The sequence below is a fragment of the Nannospalax galili genome, unplaced genomic scaffold (assembly GCF_000622305.1).
Source record: "Nannospalax galili isolate Female #2095 unplaced genomic scaffold, S.galili_v1.0 scaffold34, whole genome shotgun sequence".
Classification (NCBI taxonomy): Eukaryota; Metazoa; Chordata; class Mammalia; order Rodentia; family Spalacidae; genus Nannospalax; species Nannospalax galili.
This window is the reverse complement of record NW_008338996.1, coordinates 8,601,414-8,626,353: the sequence shown is the minus strand read 5'-3', so window position 1 is coordinate 8,626,353 and position 24,940 is coordinate 8,601,414. Positions and strand designations below refer to the sequence as shown.

Below are 24,940 nucleotides of genomic sequence, written 5' to 3'. Positions count from 1 at the left end.
GCATGGTCTGTCTGTGTTTCACCATTAAATTATCATAACCATCGAAATCAGTTGCTGAGCATATGGACAGCCAGCACATTTTTTCATATGTATATGTATGTAGTATGTGCATGTGTGTATGCATAGTCCCATGTGTGGGGACACGTGTGCAGGTGCGTGTGCAGGCATGTGCACATACATATGAAGGCTCATGGTTATGTTGGGACTCTCCTTCAGTTGCTCCTCTACCTTATTCATTGAAGCAGGGTCTCTCTTTGAACCCAGAGCTCACCATACGGCTAATGTTGCCAGTCAGTTTGCTGTAGGGGCCTTCCAAGGCTGGGATTATAGTTCCCCCATGACCAGGCATTTATATAGCTTCTTGGGATCCAACCTCCAATCCTCTCGCTTGTGCTAAAGCACTTTAACTCCTGAGCCATGTCTCCAGCTCTCAAGATACATTTTTTTTTTTTTAAATCCCAGAGGTTGCCCTTGGATACTAACCCAGGAAAATAAATGAACCGGGTTGACTGACAGACGAATTGACATAATCAAAATTCTACAGCCTTCAATATGAGTTTATTAAATTATAACCATTAAATATAATAACATATAACTTTTCATTTACAAAGATTAGAATTCATACATGGGATGCATACCAGTTAATTACATATCCAACAACATACAATATGCATTTTACCATGGTGGTATGACGTTTTAACGTAAAACATAAAACCAATGAAAGCACATGGGGCTTATCACTAAAATCAGGTAAACACCTACATTTGTTCAGTTTATATGCCCTCTGAGACAAAAGAGGGGAAAGTGTTATGTTTTAATGACCTTACGAATAAAATCATGTGAGTTTACTCCTCAAATTACACATCATTCTGAGTCTCCTTCCTCCTGTGTGCACTCACCACAAGAGCAAGACTTGTCTCTCACAGATCCTCTTGGACCTCCAGCATCTGGGTAAATGCTGTCATGTGACAGAGGCTCAAAAACAGTGATTCACAGATGAACTTGAAAAGCTGCTGAGCTTGGTGTCAGGGGATAGGAATGCTAGTCTAGTCTCAACACGCCGACTGGCTACTGCCTGGCATGGAGCCACTTATTCTGCCTCCCTGAGTCTGGGTTTCTTCATTCTTAAAGTGTTACCTAAAGTTTACTTGGGATAGTAAACTCTGCGCATCATGTCAGCTCTAATATTCCATGGCATTTTCTCTACTGGCCAAGACCTCAGAGTAACTTTTCACTGGACACTGTCTGGAGAAGGGGAAAGGGGCAGAAATTCTAGGGTAGGGACTACCCACTGAACTCTTGACAGGCCTGCCAGGTTTGTCATGATCAAATAGAAGTTCACCAAAGGGTGGCCACAGGGTCATAGATTTGGACAAGATCTCAGAAATTCCATGATTTAATCCCTCCCTTGACTTTCACAAGGTAATGGCTCCTTAACAACTTGCCTTTTGCTTGACCCTCTTCAGGGAATGAGACATCACTACCAGGAAAAAAAATACATTTGGAGGCAGAAAGTTCACTTAGGTATGAAACCAGAGATGTGACCATCAGGTGCAAAGAGTCTCCTTGCTCTTCTACGCTACCCCATAGGTGTTTGAAGATACATCTCCTATCTTCAATTTCTACTTTAGTTGCATCAAATGAATGCCATTTTCCCAGGGTCAGAGGACTTGGATGAGCCTATGCTTATGATTCAGAAAAACAGAATCCAAGCTCTGGATATTCCAGTAATTGTGTGGGTCTGGATGAGTGACCTCAGTTTGGACTGGTGAATCTCCTTAAAATGGGGGAATAGAAGAGATGGGGGTGAATGTTAAGAGAAACCTTAAATATGATAGTTGGAGTGTGGCAAGGCATAGATGTAGTGGTGAAGGTCTTACTTCACCTAATTCTCCAAAGGTTAGTTGCCAATAGATATAATACTGTTAATATTCAGGATAATAATATAAACTTAAATAAAATTTTACTGAAAATGTCAAAATACTTCCAGGATTCTTGGCCTTAAAAATGCAGGGTATTTTGAGGCCAGATACATCTGTATGTATTTTGCCAGGTACAGAATATAGACAAACTTGTCCTAAAAATTAATCCCTAATGTCACAATCATGAAAACCTGATTGAGTAAAGACTTGAGAAGATTCCTTACAAGAGAATACTGGCTATGGCCATGTCCTCTGTATAGAGAGCTGGTGGAATTTTATAATCTAGAGGAGTCACTGACAGGCATAGAATTAGAATTTCCTTTGTGGTGATGTGGCTTACACTGAAATGGGGATGAGGATTCTGGTATGCCCTGTGGTTGAGCTGAACCTGACTTGTTCCAGGAGACGAAGAAGTAAAGTGCACGTTTCACTTTTCCTGTTGTAAACTAGCAAAACATCATCATCATCAACACCACCACCACCACCACCACCACCTCAGAGATCATGACCCAGCAAGTGTGTTCTGTGAAAGAGGTCTAAGGAAAGTTGAGTTCAAAATGCTAGTGACCAATGCACGCTAATCATGGCTTTTGGTTTTGTTGAAAACACAGACTTTTCAAAACATCTCCAGGCCACTCATAAAGTTCTAATATTTTCAAGAGTGTTGTTGACCAAATTCGAGGGCAGTAAATAATAGCCTTTGTTTGTGTGTTGCTTCAGTACTGGATTCTAACCATAGGAAATTATATCCTGACTTTCCCCTCTCATTTATTTATGGGAACTTGTCCTGAGTAGCTATTAAAAAATACTTAAGAGGAAATACAAATCATTTTGTTAATGATCATCCTTTATCAAATGGCACTCATTCTTGTAATAAGAAAATATCAGTGTGACTAAAGTTAGCTAATTAATTAGCGAATACAAACAAAATAAATGAAAAGCTCTACAGACAGTGGAGATGCCAATCTGTTAGAATCCATCTGTTAGAATGAGTGGAACTGAGACTAAACTAATTTATCTCTGTGTCCCCAGCTCAACTAAGTGTTAAGCAAATGTTTGTGGAATTGATTTTGGTTTAGCAGCCTTTTGAGAAATTTAACAAGTAAAGCATTCCCTCTAAATAAACTATTTTCTAAAAGCATGTGCATTCTCCCCCAAATCCTTGAATATATCCCCTTGCCTTTAAGAGACCATCATGTGTTTCTTTCCCCTCCCACATTTTTTGACAAGGTCTTCCTATGTAGTCCAGGCTTGCTTGAAATTCACTATGTAGCACAGTCTGGCCTCAAGTTTATGACAATCCTCCTGCATCAGCCTCCTAAGTGCTGGGATTATAGATGTGTGCCACCGTGCCTGACCCTATCACATATTCTTAAAAAGCATTCTTCCACCTTCCTTTAACAAACAGCACTAATGCTTGCTATGAGATAAAACCTTGGAAACAGTTCTGAATTGAGTCCCATTAGGAATGTTAAGAATTTAACAAAATCAACAGTGAAAACTTGAGTTCCATTCTTCAATAAACAAGCTTATGACAGAAGCAAAATCAGTATATGGTAGGGATCTTTCCAAAGCCTCAGGTTTCTAGGATGCCAGAAACTCCTGTCTTGCATAAACTTCCAAGCCTGCCAAATCTCCCATGGGCTGGTTTGAAGGCCCTTGACCCAAAGCTTGAGTTTAATGGAGGATGAGAGTGGGTCACTCTGGCCTCTGTTTTACAAATCCTTTCCCATAAGCCTGTTTCTTGATGCTCTCCTGCACCGTAGAGACAGCTGCAGGCTGAACATCTTGTTCTCCTAATAAAATGCCACATTTGATTATGTATGGAGCCAGACTGGCGTCATTGACAAAGTACCCTTGATCTACCAATAAATACAGCTCTTGGAGTTGGTAGAGGAAGCAGTCTTTTACCAAGTTCATTTTGGAATTAAGGAGAAACTCTTCCTTTTTGCCTTAAGTAAAGTATAATTCCTCCTTCTGAGATGTCCTTTCTTCCCAGTCATCTGGAGACTACCCAGCATCTTTCAGGCGTGACTTCCCCTATGAGGAGCCAGGTGGAGGAGACCCCCATTACCTGTGCTCTCACTGAGACCCGTGTTGTTTTGAAAAGCTAAAGGCTAGAAAGAGGCCAATGGAGGTCAACCCAACAGAGACTAGACAGTACACGTATGATCTTAACCTTCAGACTGGTTTCTGAGACACCAGAAATGAAGTTTCTATCAAATTATTATTAAAAATATTATCAGTTACTATCACTCTGCCAGCCTCTATTTAGGGGCTACATCTCACAGCTCTTTGGTTTTCCAGCAACTACTTAGGAGTGATTTGGTACCAAGTTTGCTGTCAGACTCATCTATGACCTCTGCCATGATGTAAGTAATTTCCAATAAAAACCAGGTGCTGGAGCTATCTGGCTGTTTCACACCTAAGTTTTATTTTCCTAGTGGGATATTAGTTTTGATCATGGAACCAAGCATCACTGTTGAAGCATCCTTAATCTAACAAATCTAATATTGCAAGATGTACCCAGGTTACATAGAATACAGGAAGTTAACATGCTTTTTTAGATACTGGGAAACAAATGAATTTCAGATTTACAGACCAGCAACAGCAGCTAAACAAACATGGCTACCCTTCCCACCCTTGTTAGTGAAGGAAATTCACGCCAAAGACATGAACCCACGGAGATGCAGGGGGATCCCAGCATCTATCTCCTCAGGGAAGAGGCCTTGGCTAGGCTGATTAGTTAATCTCCTATTTAAATCCCTTTGAATATTTTAAGTCAAAAATACCCACATAACATTTGCAAATCTAACCTCAACGCAGACTTGGACAAACTCCAGATATGAGGACTGACTTTTTCTTTTCTTCCCTGGAGAATAAATCCATTGACTCTTGGCACAAATCCAATTTTTGGGCATTTAGTCCAGTTTACTGAGTATCTTCAAGTGTGGCTAGCTTCCACAGGACAGTGCCGGAGATAACTCAGATGATCTCTTTTTTAGGACTTGAAGTCATTCTTCTTTCAAAAAGTGTTGTACATTTATTGATTTGTTTGCTTATTTATTTATGTGTGTAGGCCATGGCAGGGTGTGGAGGTCAGAAGACAACTTTTGGGTGTCAGTTCTCTCTTTCCACCATGTGGGTTCCAGCCTTTATCTGCTGAGTCATCTCACTGGCCTGACTTGAAATTATTCTTTGGCGTGTATTGATTGAAAATTGATCAGGAAGCATCCAGTGAAGATTCATTTGTTTTGGGTAGATGCTGATGTGTTCTTCATGGTGTCTTGAACATAACAGGTACCCAAGAACCATGTTCTGATAGAGGCAAAGGTGCTGTTGTTCTATGTTCCATGTTCAAGCGGGATTCACACTTGCTTATCTGGATACTTGTGTGCTCAATCAGAGGAAAGGTAGTCCTTTTCCCTCTGCTGGGTGGCACAAAAACTAATTCTGTTTTTAGGAATATTCATAAGAAATACCAGCTCTCTTTTCTTTACATTTTTATAAAGCTAGGCATGAAACTGTGAAAGTGCAGACAACAGATTTTGCTTCTAGAGGGATTACAGTGTTTTCTTGAACTCTGTTTGGATTTTGTCCTTAGCTTTTGAACTGAAGTAAATTTGCAATCAAATTCAGCCATAACTAGGCTACTCATGACAGGCATGCAGGAAACAGGGCATAGAATATTCTTTAAATTTTGACCTGAATAGATGATTCGATTGGAGGATCAGTTCAATGTTTTTAAACCCGGACACTTTTCTAGCAACTATGATCACTCACTTATGCTCTTAAGATTTTTTCCAATTAATATGCCAATCCATAAAGTACATAGAGGGTGAATTTTGGGTTCCTAAATTACATGGCTAAACCCTGTGTCCCTTACTCTGACCCTAAGAAAACCTCATCTATAGTTCCTTATGAGCAAAGAAAATTGGGAAGTCGGAGGCAGAGGGGCCTTATGTGCTGCTCTGTTCCTATACCAAGAAGGCTCCAAAGAAGGTTTTATCCTCCTTCGTGTAATCCACCAAGGAGATGTCACTGACATTCACCATTAGCTTGTCCCCTTTCTCCAAGGAGAACATGGCTCCGAGGTAGAGGGGCTGGAACCAGTTGCTGCTTATTTCGCACACAGACTTGGTCCCGGTGAGGAGCTGGGCAGGCTCGGGGTAGCTGTCTGCTACCTTGGTGATGACCACGATGATGGAGTCTGGTTTGTTAGGTCGTCTCCTTTGGCTGATGTCTCCACACTCAGATGTGGTCCCTCGGAACGTGATCTGGGAGTAAATGAAGTATTCTCCTGACTCTGGGATCACCAGGAATTTGTTGGTGTAGTTCATCTGGTCCTTGGTGAAGGCCAAGCCTAGTTCATGCTCCCACTGAAGGGCCGGGAACTGATTTTGCGGGTGTGGTGTAGGAGTTTGTTTCAGAACTGAAAGACAGGAGAGAGGTTTAACTGACTCAGGATCTGCGGTCTTTGATAAAGCCTTACGTCATTTTCCTTTCTCTTCCTCCTTTTCGCATGTATGTGTATGTACGTGTTCTTCACTCCCTTTTAGTAGCTGTTGCTGTCTCTGTATCTGCCCTGGTGTTTCTATGACTACCAGGTAAACTCTTGGAAGGTATCCTAAGCTTGTCAGACCTATGGCCATTACCAGTGCTAACACTAAGAATGTTGTAGTATCTGAATCTGTAAGATTGCTCACCATGTTGAAGGTGTTAAAGATAACATCTAGTCTGTAGAACGGATTCCCTACCTCTATGTACCCCACTTAATTTCTTTGGTGACCCTCAGAGCTTATGTAACTTCCTTCACAGAAGGGACTATGGCATTCCTGATGACTGGGGTTTGTGTTTTCGGGCTGTAGTCACAATAAATGATTTTCTTATTTCAGAACTGCTATTCTGCACTGCCATAGTGAGGACTAAGAAATCCCCCCACTCCTCTGTGTACCTGAAAACAGCTTTCTTCAAAGACCTCTCTTCCTCAGATAACCTAGATAAGCCTTTGTGTAGGACAAGGCCAGATACCAGGCCCTCCCAATCCTCATTCCTGACCTCAGGAATGATAAGCCAAACCCTTTTACCCGCCCTGGCCACCTGGAAGAACACATGCAGATTGCCTTAGCTTCTCTCCTTCTCCCAGGTCCCAGCTTTGACCATCCTCGGCCTGACTAACATCAAGCCTCCTGGAAGACAAGCCTGGCTTTGGGCTAAAGCATTCTCTGAGTCCTGGCAAGCACTCATCCCACTTCCCCACACCTGGTTCATTCTAATTGTTCTTAGTTTCTATATATGAAAACAAACAAAAAACAAATGAACAAATGAACAAACCATGCGTTTAGCCTAACGGAGAAGCTGGCAGGCTTTACTGTCTGAGGCTGCTCCCAAGTGCCATAGTTTCCTCCCCCATCACAATGCCAGCACTCTTCCTTACCCATGGTTCTGCACCTGCTGATTCAACCAATTCAGGACAGAAAATACTGGGAAAAAAATGTATCCACCGAGAATGTACAAGTCTTTTCCTTTTCATGATTCCCTAAACAATATAACTGCTTATATTATATTACATATTAAAAGTCATCTAGAGAAATTTAAAATGCTCAGGGGAGGATGTATGTGGGTTTTGTCATTTTATAAGCAAATGCTGCATTTTATAGAAGGGACTTGCGCATCTGCAGATCTGGGTGTCTGCAGGAGGTCCTGGAAGCAATTACCACCAATACAAAGTTCATGGCTATAGTCAACTCCCCGTTTCTCTGTAATATTATTTTTGCATACTGCCTCATTTTGTTTAATATATTTGTTTTTATTTGTCATGCCATTACTTTAAAAAAAGGAGATTAATAATTCTCATGGAAAGGAGTGGAGGATGTGGTATATGGGAAATACCTAGCTATTAGGAATGTCTTATAAATTATATTCACTTTTACTAGCTCTCTTGTTTCAGACAAGCTGTGTTCCAGACAGAGGGAGAGGGAGGGGGAGAGAGAGGGAGACTTGTATGTCCTTATCCTTAGTGTCCTGGGGGCGAGAGAGAGAGAGAGAGAGAGAGAGAGAGAGAGAGAGAGAGAGACTGTCACTGTGTCTCAATGCTATGGTCCAAAGTCACAGGAAACAGGCAGTAATCAATAAAGAATTACCTTGAGGACATGTTGGAACCAGAGACCCAGAACATTTTAGCAATTCTTCTCACAGTGACAGGGCCAAAATATAAGTCAAAGCAAATAGACTTGTGGAATGGAAGGGACCTGGGCATTGGGCCACTTGGGCCCAGTACCAACTCTGATTCTGCAACATGCAAGCTCATTAATGAACCGTGTTGGTTTGTTTTCTCCTGTGCACCTCAGTATCTTGTCTAGAAACTGGGGATACAGCTCATTGAGAGCCTTTTTCTGAAGATTAAGTGAATAGAATAAACACAAACTTTTTTTTTTTTTTTGGTCTTTTTGAGACAGAATCTCCCTGTAGCCTCAGCTGTCCTGGAATTCACTATGTAGACCAGGCTGGCCTTGAACTTACAGAGATCTGCCTGCATCTGCATTCCAAGTGCTGGGATTAAAGTCGTGCACCACCATGCCTGGCTTAAACATGAACTTTAAAAAAAAATCACAGCAGTGGGATCTGATTGTGCTAATTGTTTTTTCCTCCTCAAATAAATCAGCATGTTTCATCTGGACAGACTAAAGAGTAAGTCTATTTCATTTTATGTTTTATTTGTTCTTATGTTTGCATTACTCATAAGTCTACATTATATAGAACACATTAATGGATGCTTTTATGAAATATATCTACAGTTAAAGAAAATGAATAGAACCAAACTTGATTCAAACCACTGACTTCAAATAAGATAATCATCAGTAAACATAGCACTTTTCAGGGAAAATAAAAACATTTACATTTCTTATAACTGCTTTTGAAACCCACAGAAATCACAATTATGTGATGACATTACAGTTTGGTTATATTTAAAGGAACCATTTAGCAACCTGTATATCCAGTGGGAGCCTAGAAACCAGTTTCTGGATCTTCTAAAGTGTCCTTCCCATTGCTGACTTTTGCAATCATGACCCAGATCCTAAATGGATGTGGATTCCTCTAGTCTCTAAATTAAGTTGCCTCTGGAAAGCTCTGGAACTTCTGCACAAACTCCATATAAAGACCTTTCAGTGGTCACTTCTGGTGACCTCTCTTCCTTCACTGCGAGTAATTCAGTAACTAGAAGCATTTCTTCTCAGATGATGTATAAACTAAACCCATTATGTCTGCTGACAGGGCAAGTTCTATTGCACAGGAGTGCAGTGAGCTGTGTTAACTCAGCAGCAAGTAGGAGTTTGATAGGAAGTTGCAGTGCAAACTGCAATCTGGAAAAGCAAGCTTGACTTTGAATTCTTTCACTTCCTACTCATCCGACTTGGGGCATGCAAATTAGCTATGTGAGTTTTCCCATATGTTTCTTCATATGTGTTCTGTATGCATGCATGTGCATGCTTGTGTTTGGGTGCGTTCGCCTGTGTGTGTGTGCCTGCGGAGGTCAGAAATCTTCCTCTATCACTCTCTATTCTAGTTTTGGAGAGAAGCTCTCACTGAACTTAGAGTTTGCTGTTGCAGCTAGGCTGGCTGGCTAGTGAGCCCCTGGCCCGTCAGTGGGATCTGCTTGTCTTTGTTCCCCAAGGCTGGGGTTACAGTGCATACCACAAAGCCAGCTTTTTATGTGGTCATTGGGGATCTGAACTCGGGTTCTCATGTTTGTACAATAAGCCTTTTACTTAGTGAATGACCTCCCTAGCCCCTTCATAGCAATCTTTCCCCTTTCCTTTCCCTTTCCCCTTCTTCCCTTCCCTTCCTTTCCGTTCTTCCCTTCCCTTCTCTCTCTGCAATACTGGGGATTGTCCTCAGGTATAAGGCATACTAGGCAAACACTCTACTACTGAGCTACAGCCTCAGCCCGCCCATATGTCAATGGGAACAACTCTTATTTCATTAGACTCACATGCAGATTAAATGAAATAGTGGAAGTAAAATACAGTGCCTGGCTACTGGGAGGCTCTGAGAAGCTCTTATTCACAGGAAGAGGGGTGGCTCTCACTGAGTCCCGTGTAAAGTCTCAGCCCTCACTCAGGACTCAGGACAAATAAGTCCCTTAGTCAAATAGTTATACAAATGCCTTGGGTCATGGGCTGTTCCCCTGCACATGGTGAATTTTGTTATAGGTCAGGAGAGCACACTTGTTTTTTTTTTTTTTTTTCCTGCCCAGAAATCAAGCAACAGTACTATTTTATTACAAGAACGCATTATATCCTTACAGCAACAAAACATTATGATTCAGAATGTCAGAAAAACAACAGAAGTGTCTGTTAAAGAATACAAAGAAGTCAATGAAAAGCTTCTCCATCAACAACAAATATCTGATCAACGATTTCAGACAAGTAGACAATCAAGGTAAAGAGAACTTTAAGTCTAAATTAAAATAGAATATGTTAAATGTATGGGTATTTTATTTTACATGTTTTAGTTCATATATACTATATATTAGACATGTATGAGTTAAAGAATAAATATGAGGTATTAGTCTAGATTCCATCTTCTTAAACTCTATCTCACGACTCCAAATGAGAACACATAACTGAATGAGGAGTCACTACAAACCAGGAGACAGCAAAATGTGTCTGAATGTGCAGTCACCAAGGACTACCTCAAAATCAAATGCACAGTGAATCTGAGGTGTTTCCGGCAGCTCTCACTGAAGCCTTGGTCCCGAACATGTAGCACGTGCACTTTGCTCTGTGTGTGCTGCACACTTGCTTTTTAACTGTCTAGTTGCTCAATGGCCTTTGACACATTTCTGCACCATATTGTCTGTTCTCTGGAATCTCATAGGTCTATGAATTCCGTGTCTGAGTTTCCTGAATCCCCACACTAGACTTGGGAAACTGGTCAGATGGTGACACTGTGAGCTTCCTCTTAGTCTTTTCACATCCATAGGCACTCTCTGGAAACATCTTCCTTAATACAGAAGTTCAGGGACATTTTGAACAAGGTTAGGTGGACAGGATGAATAGGCAACCCAGGGATCTTTCATCTGTGACCAGATCCAGAATTACTTGAGAGTACAAAACTGAGGAAGGCCAGGTGTGCGCATGGAGGAGAGAGGCAGGAGGATGGCAGAGGTTGACTAAAGTCGAAAGACCTCCTGAGAGACATGGGCCTTTGGATCCTCCATAGAGAGGAAGATACCTAAAATTCATGATTGACAGGTCTGTTGCCAGCCTGAAATCACTAATGTGAGTTTTAGTAAATGTACTGAGAGAAATCGCAGGTCCCTAAGAGAAAAATCTCACAGTCTCCAAGAAAATACAGGGGGTCTTACCAGTCAGGTGTGCCCTTGGCTTGGCTCTGGGAGGTGTGTCTGTAATGAAAGGAGAGATATGCTTTCTGAGTCAAAGGAAGAGAAGAGAGCACCTTGGAAGTTTCATGGCACCTGGGATGGGAGAGGAGCATCAGTCTCGTTTACTATGGTTCTATTTCATGTCTGTGGGCTTTGGATCTGGAGGAATCACTCCTAGGGACATAGGAGACCCAGGAGTAAGAATCCTGAGTGCAAAGGACATCGGCAGGAAAATTGCCCAGCCTGGACTCTGTTTTCTTATCTCTAAGATGGGCACAACAATCCCTACCTTGGATAGTGTGTTCACGTGATTCCTGGCTCCCAGTCTACTAAAGCACCATTCACTGCTTTTTCCCTCAGGCTTCTCCGTGAGAGCTAGTTGAACTTTCACTTTCTTTATGGTTCCTTTGTCAGAGCCACTGAGGAATAGGGTGAACCGTAAGTGGGATCTACTTTGTAGCTCTGTGACCCTGACTGGTCCTTTTCCATTGCTGTCCTTTTTTTCCCATTAGTCTTTGAGAAGACCTTAGACTTTCACTGTGGCTGTAATGTGCTCTAAATATAGGGATAGAGATGATGATGAACAGCAAAAATCCACTGTGTACTTTTGAGATGTTGGGGGTGGTTCTCTTTCCTTAATGGGAATTGACTAACATAATTTATACTAATCTTGTCATAAAGGTATTATTATAACTACTTTTTGGGTGAATACATGGGCACAGAGACAGCTGAAATGATCTGTCTAAAGGCTACATTGCCTAGCACATCCCTGTGCGGGGGTTTGGATTCAGGCTACGGATCACACACAAGGTTAGAGTGCCATTATGCCTTCTTAGTGATGAGGATGAGGGTTCACCGCTTCTCTAGGTCTGCATTCATTGGCTTAGCACTGGCAATTAAAGACCCATCTCCAGATACCTGCCCAGCAGAGCTCTCAGAAATGTTACAATTCCCCACAAGAAAAGGCATCAAAGATGAACACTTACAAACTGGCAGACTTGGGGCTTCAGACTTCCATTCTTGTGCTGTCTGTGGAGAAAAAAATGATACAGTTCAGTCCACTTGTGGCCCTTCTGACCCCAACATCCACACACCTGCCCAAGGCGCAGCTGTGCTTCCCAGCCTTCATCCTCTGCCAGGAGGGAAACTACATGGAAATACTTTGGTTGGTGAGAATCTTGCACCTCAGCGCTCCTCTGTCTTCCATCAACTCCCAATAGCCTTTCTCTCTCTTATTCTTGTCTCTCAGCTTAAAAGTTCATTTCTGGGGCTTTTCCTGTTGTATTCCAGGAGACTTCAGCATCCTGTCATTGCTTCTATTATTTAAACAATGATACTTTATTTTCCCACTATAATTTGAAAATGGGAACTGCTCTTTTTTGCTGGCATATACTCATTGTCAATCACAGTGGGGATTATAAAGACATTTGCCAGGCTGGAGAGATGGCTCAACAGTTAAGAGCAGTGACTGCTCTTGCAGAGGACCTGGGTTCGATTCCGAGCACCCATGACCATATGTAAATCCAGTTTCAGGGGATCCAACGAACTCTTCTGACCTTTGTGGGCACTGCACTACACAAGTGCATTTACGTACATGCAGGCAATACACTCATACACATAAAATAAAAATAATAAATAAAATATTACAAATAAAAATATTTTCATTCAAGTATATTAAGTACTTGATCATATATACCCTCCCATGTCCTGTTCTGTCTCCCCATTCTAGCTAGTCTTCTTTCCCAGATAATCAAGATTTCACTTCCAATTTCATGCCATCAATCTTTATAACTATATTATCTATATCCGTATCTCTATCTAAATGATTATGTATAAAGTAGCACCCATGTACAAGAGAAATCATGCAGTATCTGTCTCTCCAAGTTTTAAAACATGGAAAAAGGAATCATAGTTACACCTTCCTTCCCATCAGCATCATCAATTCTTCCTTGTTTCCATCCCAAACATGAAGACTTTTTTTTTTATCATCACAATCCTAGTTTCTGCACCATTTTAGATTCCCAGTGACAAGAGAAAACAACTGCCTTGGTACCAGACACACCTGCATTATTTGCTGATAATATGATTTTGTGACGGACACTTTCTGCTCTGACTGTAGTGGCCCATATTCGCAAACTGGGGATAACACCATCCCTCCCCCAAACCTAAGTGACTTGCAGGGATGAGTTGAGAATCAAATCAGAAAATGCCCAAGTCAATGCAAAGAACACATGGAAGATGCTGGAACCACCGCTCACATGCCTGAGCACACTGCTCGGGAGCCAGAGCAAGCCCTCAGCTTACTATAATTAATAGCATCAACTTTTGACACGTTCTCATGCTTTCACAAATCTTTCTCTCAGATGTCAACTCAACCTGGTTCTCTGCTTTGGCTCTTCTAACTATACAGTCCCCACTAACAGGTGATTTTCTTATTATCATGGATATTTGGTCTTTTCTAGCATCTTAAAATCTGCACGTGTAATATGTGTGTGAATGAGGAAATGGTCTGTGTAAGTGCTAGGAAATGGGCTCCATCGCAGGACATGTACACCAATGTGTCCAGGCCTAGCACATGGCTCTCCAGGGTCCCCCCATGGCTTCCTGACAGACCATGCCTCAGGTTTCTTCCTTTCTCTGATCTATTTTCTAGGTGGTCTCTAGAGCATCCCTCTAAAGCATCACTGTATTAAGATTCTATTCTGCTTACAAATGGCTCTGCTCACCTTCAGTGGATCCTCCAGACCTTCATGATACAGTTCTATCACTTTTAAAAATTACTTTGAAATATACCTATTTTATCTATATCTATGTGTGTGTGGGTGGGGGTGCTCATGTCACAGCATGTATAGAGGTCAGAGGACAACTCTTGGGAGTCTTCTCTCTCTTTTCACCATGTGGGTCCCAAAGCTTGATCTCAGGTTGTCAGGTTTGGTGGCCAGCGCCTTTATCCACTGAGCCATCTCACTGTTTTCATAGTTCTACCTTATCCTGACATCCAAAGTCCCATTTGTCATCTGTGTCTTGTCACCCACTGTTTATTCCTCTTTAAGCCCCGCATTCCCAGCTGTAAGAGGCAGCCACAGTGCATGAGTCAGGAGATTTAAGAATGCACTGATGTCAATCCAGTCACTGCTTATTTATGCAGCAAGTGTGCCCATCAGCTTCGCAAAGCTTTTGAGGTAAGGTGCGGTATGTTAACTCCGGTCAGGTGACCCCCGAATCCAGGCTCGAAACTACTGCTTGATATACTTTGTGGACCAGTTCTCGTCTCGTGCATCCTGCTATCTTAGGCTGAGAGGACACCTAGGAAAGAGTTTGGAGCATTTCTCATTGACTAACTAAGGATCTCACAGTTCTGAGCAGGTACCTGGGATATGCACACAAGTTTCTGATGGCTCAGATGGGGTTCTCTTACTTGGGCACACGTTTTATTTTCATATACAGGTGGATGTGCATGGGTTTTAGTGGCCCAGAATGCCATTAGGTATCTGCAGGTTGAGCCAGATACCAACACCCCTGCTGGAAGGTGTTGAAAATTACCCCACTCTGGGTGGAAGAACATGAGCTGGGACTGTCCTCAGGATACCCACCTTTCCATTGCTGCCTCTCTTAATGATGACAATCATGGAAGGAGATTCCTGCAATAGGTGCAGCAATGAAAACGGGCTGAGAAGGGGGCAGCAGCTTGTCTGGGGAAAGGTTCAGGATCTGAGCTGTCCTAATATGAACTTTTCAGGTGTTTACTGGCAGCTCCAAGCCAATACAACATCTTCCTGTCCTCCAGGCCTAGCTCCCCCATCACTTTTGGGTGACTCTGGGATACCAAGGCAATGGCTGCTCTTGAGGGGTGCTGCATTAGAATCCAAACCCCAATGGGCATATGGCCCAGGGCACATCTGAAGAATGGTACTTTCTCCTTCCGTGCATTCTCAAAGCATGCACTGAGAAGTAGGATTTGGTTGTATTCCTTGTGACATTTTTCTGTCTGTAGTGAAGGGACTGGTCTGTCTGCTTCCCTCGCTGCTCTATCCAGGGAAGTGCCTGTATTTCTGCTGGATTATGCAATATGCAAACCACACAAATTCCCAGGCTTAGGGAAGACAGAGGCAGAGAGGAGCAGGCGATCGGACAAAGTTCAGATTCAATGACTTCAGCCAGAGTTTTGCAACTCAGAAATCTAGGAGAGGGATACTCTTGTTTACATGAAAACATTTTAACTACTTAGAGATGAGGAGCCATGGCCTGTTAGTACCACAACCTCTAAAGGTCTTCATTAAGGTCTGCATCAAATGTAGACCTTAATTTGAATAATCAAATACTTATTCAAACTTGCAAGGTTTGGCCAGAAATGAGAATCAGAAATCAAAACCAAAAACATTGTACATCAGAGTGGGACAGTGGGTTGTCCAGGACCCCTAGCATATATTAACTCTGGCAATATAACTGTTCCTTCTCCCTCTCACCCTCCTGTCCTTGATTCTTGCAGGTCAGAACATTCTGGCTATTGCATGATTTTCCTTCTTTTATTGATTTTTTTTTTAAATGTTGACTGGTAACCCTTGACTCACACTGACCACGTCCTTTAGACATTTCTAGACTGACTAAGTTCTTCAAGCTGGGCAGAAGAAAGGCTGGGGCAGGGAGAAGACCGCTTGAGCTAAGGGCTCTGTCTGCCAGGCTCTGTGCTGGGCATGGGTGTGTGACTCTTGTGTTTTTACAGTCTGGGCAAGTTGAGCTTTATGACAGGTGCTTAAAGATGCTAAAAAGCTGCTGAAGGTCAAAGATAAGCGGAGGGTCTGGGATCTGAACCTCTGGGCCAAGTTCAGACCTAGGCACACACCAGGAGTCCCATAAACATTAACAGGGAAGAATACAGATTAAGTAAGGGAGAAGCGAGTTGGTGTCTGAGATTCCCTGGCATTTCCCCAGAAAAATCCCGTGAGTGTATTTTAACTAACAATCCACTTAGCCTTCCCTCCCATGCTCTATAGTCACCTGCTCTATCTATTCATAAACAGGAGGACATATCAATTTCTTGCTGTCATAAACACTGCAATTGAAAAGACATTAATGTTTTATGACCCACAACACTCCCCCAGTGTGTCTGGGAGACATCAGGAGGCATTTGCCTCTCTGTCTCTTCCTTTTGCTTTCCCCTGTATACCTGCACAAGGGTAAATCCAACTGGAGATGTCTTACTGTGAGGTCATTTCATTCATCATCCTCTGTGTTACCCTGGACTAGACTGTTCATGCTACATTCAAGCCTGGCACAGAACAAAGATTTGGGGTGTTGTAGCCCAGCAAATTTAGAAGTCCCAATAATGTTATTCCCTGATGTTAGGTTCTGACATGTCAGCTGATTCTTTCCTTCCAGGTCTAGCCTGTTGGCTCAGAAAGGCCACATGCTTAAGTGGGCACCAATTCATTCCCTCTTTCTTTGGGCCCAGCCCAAGCTTGAGGCCCATGTTGTTGTTGTGATTGGACATTCCTCTCTGGGGTTCTATAGCCTCAGTTGTAAATGGAAGCCACCCTTGGGTCTGTTTTATGACAACAGCAGATTTTAGGATCCTGTAGGAGTTTGGGGTGGCTTCCTCCTTTCCCTAAAGACAGACACTCCAGTGACTTCCTGGTTCCATGTGTGCTCCTGGACGCTGCCTTCTCAGAATGTAAAAGTGTCAAGGCATGGAATTGACTCTGGCCCACTTCAAATCCTCAGCTGCTGCATCTCATGAAGTTCAGACTGGGAGATAACTGTGGTGCAGAGGCTGTGGTGCCCAGCGGTGAGGACACAGACTTTGCCCAGTTAGGTATGGTGCTCCGGAAGTGCAAGTTGCCTTGAGTAAATGAGTGACCCAATGGATCCTGAAATGACCAGCCATGAGTTGCTGCCCTGACCACCTGGGATGCACATCCACAGCTTGCTCACTGGTCCTGCCTTCCCCGCTGGCTGCCCACAGCCTAACTTTTGAAAGGAGCTGGCTTCTCTTCTAGGCTGTGATTTCTGGGGTTACAGCAGTGGCTCCACTAGAGGAGCCACATTCTGCAACGCACGTAGTTATCTCAGCTGTTTGTTTCTTCTAGACAAGCCTCGAAGGATTATGGTTATTGTCTACCTTTAAAAGAGGAAATAACTTGGGTGAGATCAAAGGGCTTGTCCAAGGTGGAGTGGGGACTGAAATTAACAGCTGAGCTATTCTTCGCCAATGGCTTTGTGGACATCGTGCAAAATTCTCACTACAGTGCTGTAAGGAAAGTGTATTCATTTCCTCACTTTATGGGTAGTGAGTCTGAGGCTTAGGGAAGTATGGCACCTTGCCCATTACCTCATCCCTCTTTCCATTCAGAAAATACTGAGTGCCTTTGGGTGTGCCAGGCAGAGCTTCCAGTAGGAAATGGAGCTAGCATTATTGAGCACTTAATGTGTTCCAAATTTTTCTGGGTTTAATCTCCCTAACCACCTCATCTGCTGGGCAGATGAATATAGGGATTTGGAGGAACATACATGATGGGTCACACTTTTGGACTGTGTGCTTTGGACACCTTGCTGAACTTCTCTTATCCTGGATCATGTCATCTAAGATGACAGGAACACTTTACTTACTGTCAAATGTGTATAGCAATTAGAGCAAACTGGTACTGCCAGTTCTTAATATGTGAGGTATCACACCAAGCATATTATAGGCATGATCTCCTTTATTCCCAGAACTCTAAGCATGAAAAAGTTGAGTATGGCACCTGGTACATAATAAGAGGTCACAGCGATTTTGTGGTTGGGCTTGTGGCCTTCCCCAAGTCTGGGACTCTGAAATCTGAATTGGCATCATCATGGGGTCCTGTTGATCTGACTGGGGACTGAGGGGCCAGGGGTCTTTCGGGAATGTGGTGGCGGAAGGAGTATAGGAAACAAAGAAGTCGTCCAGGGATTTTCAAGAAGGTATAGAAGTGAAATTGGAGGGAATGAAGGGGAATGTGGGCAGATGACTCAAGAGTCAGGACCTGGAGGGGAAGCACAGAGAGCATGAGTGCAGCTCTGGGCAGGACGGTCTACTGTACAGCCCAGGCCATTCACTACACAGAATGAAGTACCGTTCCGTGTGTAGTTTGGGGCTAAACCGCCTCAGAGCATTCTGGGCCTGGGGCATATAGCCTTGGTTCCAGAGCCATACCCAGGAAAAAGGAAGACCTGGCTTTAGGGCACTGATGCCAGATGGGCCAGTGTACCAACCCTGGAGCAGTGGTAGCTATTCAGGGCCCTGGGGGATGCCAATGCCATGGTCAAATGGAGCTGGAGAGGTAGCTTGTGGGGAGAGAAGTTGGGTTGTGATAATGAGGCAAGACTGGAGAGTAGAGGGGGTGCAGAGACACCCGTAAGTCAAGGAAAGCCCTATGATACCCAAAGCTGCTCTCTGGCCTGTGAAGGAAGATTCCACAGCAGGTGGAAAAGTTGTGCTCTATGAGGTAACCTCCCCAAGTGGGGAAACTCCCTGGTCATAGTGATGTAAGTACTGCCATTATTTCCCCACCACTGCCAGATACCTTACATGCCTGATCGCTAATTATCCACATTTCATACATATATGAACAGAGGCCTGGGGAGGTGAGGGAACATACTAACTAGCAGTGAGCCTGACTTTGAGCTTTCAGCTCATGACCTTTCCAAGATAGAAATCAGCCTCCAAACTCATAAATCTGAAGATTCTGAAACAGTGTTTTGTATAAAGGAATAAAGACGTAGAAATACCAGCCATCCTTCCCTTGTGGTCCAGCCACTAGTTCCCTTACTTGGATGTTAGCAGAGGTCCTGATTTTTCAGCCCTTCCTAAGATACTCTGTGTATTTATAAATGCATACATGCACGTGAACACGCTCGAAAGACAGAGATATGCTCTTATATATACTGTGAGCCTCCGTGGCTCTTTCCACTAACCTCAAACGTGCTGAGCTGTATCTGCCCATACGGAACTGTAATCTCTTTCTGTTTCTGCAGTCTCTAAGTGGATTGCCTGTGATGCACATCACATCTTGGTCTGAGGATTTTTCAATAATAAAAACATTTTTTCTCTTCTACTTTTGTGGAGAGGAAAAGAAGACTCAGAATTTTGTTTCTAATTTCATTTCCTCAACATGAGCATGCCAGGCCACCTCTCTTCTTTAGAAAGGCACTGTAGTGTTAATTCCCTGCTAGGATGGGTGTCCTAGGTGGGTAATTCTGTGACATAGATTTTGTCTATGAAACTCTTCGTGCGGGGTCCTGGCATGGGGGTGCAGGGGGTGTGCAGGCATGGGGGGTGTGGGTAATGGTGTTAGCTGCTTTCTTCCATGGTGTTGTTGACATATTCTTGTGATACAACATCTGGAATGTGGTGCAGTGTGAGTGAACATTGTTGCCTTAATGCACAAAGTGGGGCTCAGGTGGGCTGCTTTGAACTCTTGGATCTGCCACTGACTAAAAGTATAGACTTATGCAAATGTCTTCAGCACCCATGCCTTAGTTTCCCTGTCTGTAAAACAAAGGACTATGGGTCACTTAACCTCCAGAGAATGGCTGCCTTTATCTCAAAGGGAGTTCTTGACCTGGCCCTCAGGCATAGCCTTGTATATCACAGGTGCCTTCTTGGTCTTCTGCAGGAAGCCTTCTCTAAGCAAGCCCTGCCCTGTGGCTGGGCTAGGAAAACATCAGGCCTTTCACAGCACCGTGTGTGGGAGTAGTTGTCTTTCCTTCTCTGTCTCATAAGCTAGCCTTGAAACTCCTGGAGGCCCAAGGTCAAGTTTCTCTGGTGGTTGTCTGGTGCCTGGTATAGAGGGATGATCATATGCCAGCAATCACTGGCATGTCATTTGGCCACATTCCAGACATACAAAATGTTCCCACATATGCCTCATCAACACTGTCAGGATGCTGAAAGTAATGCCCCTTTTGGCAGTAAAGGAAATTGAGTTCAAAGAAATGAAGGCATGAGCTTGTTTTTTACATGGCCAAAAATGGCTGAGCAGGGTTTTTTAAAGATCTATGTGCCATATTCTGGCCCACCTTTCCCTCCTTGAAACTCACACTCTGCCCTTTCTCCTGAGCTGGTTATTCTATTTTAGGCCCTCCAGGTCCACTCTCTGTGCTTCTCAGTGCTGCTCCTTCCCAGGGAGGCTGTACCCTGGCTCCTTTGAGTTCTGGCTTCCACTTGAGTCTGGTCAGTGGGCTCCAAGGCTTAGAGGAGAGAATGGCCAGTTTTTTCAGTCTTCTCTGTCTGTTCCTTTCTCTATGTAACCTTTGCATCCTCCGGTTGGGCCGTTTCCCCGACTTAGTCCCTTCTGGTTTCCTCTAAAACTCCATTTATCCTCATGCCAAGGGATTGGTGGTAGCTGCTTCCTGGGCTCTGACCCTGGATGCTCCCAGCCCTTCTGTTTCCCTTTTCTGAGTCTTAGCATCAATCAGCCCTTCTTTGAGTCCCTTCAGGCTCTTTATACATGCTCTCCTTCCTCAAGCTCACTCCTCTAAATGACCAGCTGCTTCTTTTCGGGGCCTGGATCTGTCCATGTGTCCCAGCCTCACCCCTGTCTCCTCTTTCTTCTGATGCACTAAGATGTCCCACAGCCTGACAAAACAATAAGGGCAAATGTCCCTGTGTTTCCTCTCCAGGAGATTGCTTTCCCCTTAACAGAGTCGGTGGTATTAGGTTTAGTGTGGTTTATATCCCAAGGACCTGAGTCAAGAAGGTAAGGGGAGGACTGCATTATGTGGTGTATGAAGACAACCAGAGCCTTCCTTCAGAGGTCTTCCTGTCTGGCTTATGCCTCCAACTTGCATCCCTTGACTACAGCATCTACTGGTGGCCTAGATGGATAAAGGCTTCTATGGCTTCTGCTAACATGAGGATCACAGATAGTATCCTGGGTAAGAGGATTGTGCTCCAGGGATCTCTTCAGAGCAAGGAGGTACAGGTTGCTGGAGGCCACCTAGCCCCTTATTCAAGAATAGCTGTCTTCTGGCCGAAGAGACCCCTGGAGCACCTGGGTGCTGTGGCCTCACTTTTCACAGAAACCAATCTCAAGTATAGGACTTCCTGGGGTGACAACCTGACCTTCCCATGCCCTGCAGCTCCCCTCCAACAGGAGCAGCATTCCTGGGCCATCTGCATGTGTCTACATTTGAGGAGCCATGGCACGTGGCCAGGGTCACTGCTGCCTGAGTCACTGTTGAGTCTGATGGAATCCCAGGAGTTACACGTTATCCACAGTATGGAAATTGAGCAGGATTGAATAGAGACCAGGTTTCCAATTTAAGTCACTCATTTTCTCCTTTAGAATCCAGTCCTTAAAACTAAAATCGAATCAGTCATCACACATTATATGGGGGCTTTTTTCCCCTCCCTAAAAATTACTTAAATAAAAATTTTAGCTTTTCAGACCCTTTTTGTAGGTTCCCAGCCCCCAATTCTAAGTTTCTTCCTTGACACCTGTACCTCAACTCCCTTAACCCTATTCCATATCCTATTGGTGATTAAACTTCTCTCCAAACTTCTCTCCAGCCCCAGCAAAACCTTACAGTCAACTGGGAGGTTCTTTGTTGACCATTGAAACAGATTTCAAAACCCAAGAGGGGGAATTGGTTAAATGAATCCTAGCATATCCACACATCATGCTGCCATGGATTCATTACCAAATAAACAAAATCATAATGTGTTAAGAAGCTCAGAATAACCCCATTTTACTAAAAACAGAATGGAACTGTACACTCCAGACTCTTAATAGCTTTCATCTCTGAGGTTTATGAGTAAGACATTTTCTTCATTTCCTTGTCTGATTTTTGGTTTTTTTTTTTGTCCCAATAATACATTATATAATATAATTTAAGACCTTATTAAAAAAATAAAAGGAACGTTTCCAAATTATTAGTACACTATGATGATGACTATCCAAAATCGAGAGTGTGAAGTTATTCTTGCATAACACCAGGAGATAATTTAATTCCCTGGAAATACAGAGAAGCAGATGGGACCTCTCCACCCCTCCCACCCTCCCATTCTGTTTTTGATTTGCACTTGAGAGTAAGGAATGCAACCCATCAACAGCTTGGTCCTAGGTCCAAAGCTGGAATAGGATGACTGCTTGCAGAAGCCACTAGGCCCTGTGCAGGAGCAAGCGTGCTTACCGGCAGCTGTACACAGTCTTCTCCCTGGGCCCGGAGTTGGCTGACCATCACGTAGGTGGTGAGCCCTGCAAGGATGGGGAATGGCAGCAGGCAGCAGGTGAGAGTCAGGCATGCGCTGTAGCTCCTGGCGGCTGGCCTGGCCCTGGCCGGGGGCCCGAGCCTGCGGTCCTCCCGCAGCATTTCCCCTCTGGCTGCTTCCCCAGAGCCCAGCCCCAGTTCCTCTGCCATGCCCCTGCTGTGTTGGAGGCGCTTCTGACTCTTCCTGGCCAGAGCCCCTCCATTAAATAGAAGAGCAACTGTCACACTGGGTGAGTTAATCCCTCCGCCTCTCCTCCCCTTTTCTCTCCCCCCTCCCCCTGATAGCCCTCGGTAGCCCGCCCTGCCCTACTAGGGAATGCACCGCCTACAACAGAAACCAAGTTTGGTTAAAAAAAAAAAGAAGAAGGAGAAAGCTTTCCCAAGCATATTTATATACAGTATGCTCATGTGCTCTTTCCTTCGTTTACAGAAGGAAGTTAGGAAAGTCCCTGGAGGAGGAGAACAAGAATCCATCAAGTCAGTGGGCAGGGCAAATTAAAATATACCTGCTCTTAGTAGCTGGTCTGGGGAGTGAGCTCTTTCCAGAAGTGAAAGTGAGGAGCTGGGAGGTGTGTGGCTTGCAACAGGAAATGGAAATCGCGTTTGCACCAGCCCCTGGCAGAGTCCTGCCAAGCCCTTTGTGCCTGCAGCAACTCCCCCTGCCTGTACAGGTGGAAAATACCAAGGTTCTGACAGGTAAAGGTACTTGCTCTAGGTCATTCTGGGAGAGTGCTTGGGAGAGGATCCTTCTAAGACATGATTTGAGGTTCTGGACATTACCTGTGAAAGATAAGGATGTTTCTAGTCCATGTTGACCACCGTTCAAGCAGAGAGTATGAGAAGGGATTGTCAGTGAGGTAAGGGCATTAATTCTTATACCCCTCCATTCCAAGGCACATGGAATACCAATGGTAGACTTTGCCCATACTTGCTGTGGGTGGGCAGGGGCATGGCACAGCAGCTGGAAAGGGCTAACATTTATTAAGCACTCACTACTCTGAGTTAAATGTATCACTGTCCATCCATAGACGACCTTTTGAGGTTCTTCTGTGATGATTCCCACATTACCACTGAGGCAACTAAAGCACAGAGAAGGAATGATGTGAGGACAGGATTGGACTCAGGCAAGCTGGTTTCCAACCTTGATCATCACTCTACACCGTACACGCTACATTTGGCTCACATACAGGTTCTCTTGGGTCTGTTCTGCTTGCAGAGCTAATCCCCTCCATTGAGTGTGTGGGAAGGCCTCCTGGAAAAAGAGGTAGGGTTTGAACTTGGTCTTAGAGGTAGAGAGGGTTGATGCAGTAAAGAGTAATGGAGCCGGCAGAAAGGTGGGCTCTAGCAATCAGGAAACTAGGGCCTGTGAGATAGCTCAGCAGTAAGGGCGTTTGCTGCCAAGTCTAGCAACCTGAATTTGGTCCCTGGAACTCACATTGTGGAAGGAAAGAATCAACTCCACTGAATTGTCCTCTGACTGCATATGTACCCATACACACACACACACACACACACACACACACACACACACACCAGAAGCTTTAGAAAATTGGGAAACTTAAGGGGATGGACTGTGGCATGTGATGGAGGCGTTTGTCTAAATCCTCTCTTGAGCCTGTGCCTTGATCATAACCCAGACCCTATGGGCCATTTGAAAAGGCCTCTCTTGGCTTGGACCCTGCTTCCTGTGAATCCTCCTAAGGGCCAGCCTCATCTCTTCCTATTTTCCCAAGCTGTACTCCACCCACTCCGCTATGGACTAGCTGTGTTTGTCTGTGCTGTTCTTTCTGCTGTGGGGGAAGGCTTCCATTTTCCCTTTTCCTATCCCCTTGCATCCTATACTCCTTAACTCTATTCAGAAACCTTTCCTGCATTGCCTTCTGGGTGAGATGCTGTCTTGACTTCCCATCTTCCCTGACATAAAACACTTCATATTCGACTTGACTGTTTCTGCTACTCCCATGATGCCCTCAGAGCTGGGAAGACAGATACTAAGTCATGTCCCTTCTCTGTGGCCTGCTGCTTCTAATAAAGTCATTATCTCACTATGGATTCCTAACTAACATCTACTGACATAAGCACCTGACATATTTTCAAAGAATCCCAGCAAAGGATGGTTTTCATGTGTCTTGTTTACCCATGCTTGGTTTAACAAATCTACTGAGAAATGAATCTTAGAGCCCAGCCTAAATCTCTAAATCTTTTGCTATTGTAACTTAACATTTCTTTAGACGGCTGAGACTGTTACCGTGGCATAGATGTATCTGTTTAACCTTACCCACATAAGGACATTTTGGTTATTTCTACTTATTATGGATAAAGCTCTTATGAATATTCATGTACAGGCCTTTGTGCAAGCTCATTTTTATTTCTCTAGCATAAATGCCCAAGATAGATGTTT

The 24,940-nt window shown here is 43.9% G+C and overlaps 1 protein-coding gene across 1 annotated transcript; it reads right to left on the bottom strand.

Moving 5' to 3' along the window:
- Positions 1 to 549: 549 nt before the first annotated feature.
- On the bottom strand, positions 550 to 22,763 carry Tnfsf15 (TNF superfamily member 15). The gene is made up of 4 exons (XM_008833488.2): positions 22,462 to 22,763; positions 12,297 to 12,339; positions 11,293 to 11,331; positions 550 to 6,354 (listed from the first exon to the last, which is right to left on the bottom strand). The coding sequence occupies exons 1-4, from the start codon at positions 22,687 to 22,689 to the stop codon at positions 5,900 to 5,902; spliced, it is 765 nt and encodes a 254-aa protein (XP_008831710.1). The 5' UTR covers positions 22,690 to 22,763; the 3' UTR covers positions 550 to 5,899.
- Positions 22,764 to 24,940: the final 2,177 nt, after the last annotated feature.

What these genes read in the sequence shown, in the direction of transcription:
- Tnfsf15 (XM_008833488.2), bottom strand. Translation starts at nt 22,689, where the DNA reads ATGGCAGAGGAACTGGGGCTGGGCTCTGGGGAAGCAGCCAGAGGGGAA. An exon ending in AAGACTGTGTACAGCTGCCG is followed by an intron (nt 12,340 to 22,461) that starts GTAAGCACGCTT and finishes TTTTCTCCACAG; the next exon opens with ACAGCACAAGAATGGAAGTC. An exon ending in AGCCCCAAGTCTGCCAGTTT is followed by an intron (nt 11,332 to 12,296) that starts GTAAGTGTTCAT and finishes CTTTCATTACAG; the next exon opens with ACACACCTCCCAGAGCCAAG.